The sequence below is a fragment of the Trematomus bernacchii genome, unplaced genomic scaffold (assembly GCF_902827165.1).
Source record: "Trematomus bernacchii unplaced genomic scaffold, fTreBer1.1, whole genome shotgun sequence".
Classification (NCBI taxonomy): domain Eukaryota; kingdom Metazoa; phylum Chordata; class Actinopteri; order Perciformes; family Nototheniidae; genus Trematomus; species Trematomus bernacchii.
In genome coordinates, this window is record NW_022987477.1 from 2272669 (window position 1) to 2275168 (window position 2500).

A 2500-nucleotide genomic window follows, 5' to 3' on the forward strand; every position below is an offset into this window, starting at 1 on the left:
GGGTGGCGTTCGGCATCACCGTCGACTTCGACACGGTGAACAAGACGCCTCAAACCGCCACGCTGAGAGACCGAGACTCCATGAGGCAGATCAGGGCTGAGGTACTGCAACAATAACCACAGCTGTGTTTAGTATCACCTTCAGCTGTTTTTTTGTTTTGTTTTTAATATACGAAACCCTATTGCAGGTCGCTGAGTTGCCAGCGATGGTTCGAGATCTGTCTAACGGCACCTTGACTTGGGCTGAGGTGGAGAAAAAGTTCCCCATCTTTGAAGGACAAGAGACCAGCAGCAAGAAGGAGTAGCCAGACTGGGACTCAACAGGAGATTTCATACATTACCAAAGCTTATGCATTTTATATTTTATACCTATCGGAACAATGTGTTTTCTCTCTTTGGGAGTTGCAGTTATAGATCTGCTCAGACATACAGTATATACTCCCAAATGATGAGCAGCACTGATACCTTGAAAGTAGGAAACAGCCAGGCGGAGTTAAGTTTCTTTAAAGCTTACTGTATGCCGCATTTTTATACGTTTAATAAACTATACACTGTACTTCTTTTCTTTTTTTGAGTTGCTTTGTGTGCATCTCACTGCATTGTATGTTGCTGTCACTAGACGCCACTGAGAGTTGTGTTACAGTCCATTGTAGAATATGAGAGAGGCATGGATGGACGTTTGGCTTGGGCTCAAAATTGCAGCAGGCTTAGACACTCCCAAAACAGACCTGGAACCCAGGAGGTGGAAAATAGCGACGAGGGGACTTTTAGTTTGAAATTGTCAAAGGATGCACACTTACTCATTGTTAGAACAACATATTCATGCTAATTGATGCTCTTTTGTGATATAATAGGAAAGTAAAACATGTCAAGAACCCCTAATAGACTCCTAATGTGTGTCTTCAGTGTGTTGTTCCGCCCCCTCTGTGTCAGTGGTCAAAGTATAAATACATCACGTCACCTTTACCCAGTGGCAGCTCCCTCTCAGGGAGTCAGAGGGGCAGACAAACCCTGAGCAGATGCAAAAAGTTTCCTTAGATGCTTTTGTTTTTGTAATTTGATATTTTAATGTGGATTTTTTTCCCCTAAATAATCGGAAACAAGTGGGGTTTTTATTGCACCTCCTCTTTCGGGACGGCAACTGCTGCGTTCAAGGTCAGTGTGACAACAGGTGCTGCGGAGGGACGAACTGAGAGCGTGACCGAGTGGCATTTCAGCTGCATTGTGAAGAGAAAACAGGCAGGGATTGTAACCAAGATGTACAAATATAAATACATATGTGCTGGTATATGAAGCCATTACAAACAATGTTGAATTAGCATTAGAGAGTAAAAACAATGCTTTGATGCAGGAGAAGTTACAGTATGAATAACTTGATTGGAAAGGAGTTGTTTGGTTAAAAATAGCCAGCAGCTGTACTTTGTTGGGGTCTCTGAGTTCTTACCTTCTGAAAGTTGCACATTTCCCCACCTCTGTTGACTGAAGTGAAATGATTGTGATTATCAGCGGTACTCAATATGACTTTATACTGCAACATTTCACAGTGAATTATTGTACTTTTTACTACATGTCAGCGTCTATTTGGCAGCTACAGTTACTTTGACCTCACAAATGTTTATATGCATTGTCAGACAGAAGTAAGAGGAGCAATAACAAATCGTAAAAATGCTCTGTTACAGGTTAAAGTCCTGCAATCAAAATCTGACTTGAGTAAATGAAAGAAAGTGTTATGTATAATACCCCATCTCAGAATCATATACAGTATACATCTTAATATGAAACCTATAATTGTATAATTGTCAATGTTTATTTACAGTAATAGTGCATTTAGTTTTAGCTATTAATATGAATCTGTAAAGTAAATAAAGCTGTTTATTTACTCGTAGCGTAAAATGAAAACACTCAGGTAAAGTTCCAGTACCTCAAAATTATACTTAAGTACAGTACTTTAGTAAATGTACTTAGTTACCACTGCAAGGAAGTATCAAACTGTATATAAAGTAGAATACAAGTTGACCTTTCGCTTACATGTTAAAGCATCAATACAATGATATAATAACACAACAGTGACTTGGGCCATGCAACGTACTGTTACAGTACTTTGACTTTGCATTCATACTTTTTTGCTAATTATCATGTACTTTTACCTCAATGAATGGAGGACTTTTACTTTTTAAAGGGGCATTGTGACTTTTATTCAGTAAAGGGTCTGAATATTTATCCCATCGTTGGTAAATAGTTAGCATTTCAAAGTATAAATTGTTACAGTAAAAAAATGCTGGTGCAGCACTTATGATAGAAACGGATTTAAAAGTAATTTGTTATTTTTTGAATTGTAAAGCCCCAGCTGTTTACAAAGGTTGTGTGCTGCAAAACCAGTCAGACCTGGTGTCAGATTGACGGGTCTCCTTTTGGTGCAGGAGCTTCCAGAGCTCAGTCCGTGGAGCAATGGGGATCAAATCAGCTCTTCCTAAATATGAGATCTACTTCTACAACACGGT

The 2500-nt window shown here is 39.2% G+C and overlaps 1 protein-coding gene and 1 pseudogene across 2 annotated transcripts in view; both read left to right on the plus strand.

Annotated features, from left to right (window-relative positions):
* Window positions 1–555, plus strand: part of LOC117494459 — a 4306-nt pseudogene extending 3751 nt beyond the window's left edge.
* A 402-nt stretch (window positions 556–957) lies between these two features.
* Window positions 958–2500, plus strand: part of hhatlb (hedgehog acyltransferase like, b) — an 8520-nt gene continuing 6977 nt past the window's right edge. Inside the window, exons 1-2 of one of the 2 annotated variants that reach the window (XM_034148723.1) lie at window positions 958–1154; window positions 2420–2500. The exon at window positions 2420–2500 is cut by the window's right edge and continues 53 nt beyond it. In XM_034148723.1, coding sequence (XP_034004614.1) covers window positions 2448–2500 — 53 coding nt within the window. In that variant the 5' untranslated portion in view covers window positions 958–1154; window positions 2420–2447. The remainder of the gene's footprint in view (window positions 1155–2419) is intronic. The other variant, XM_034148732.1, reaches the window with a different exon arrangement.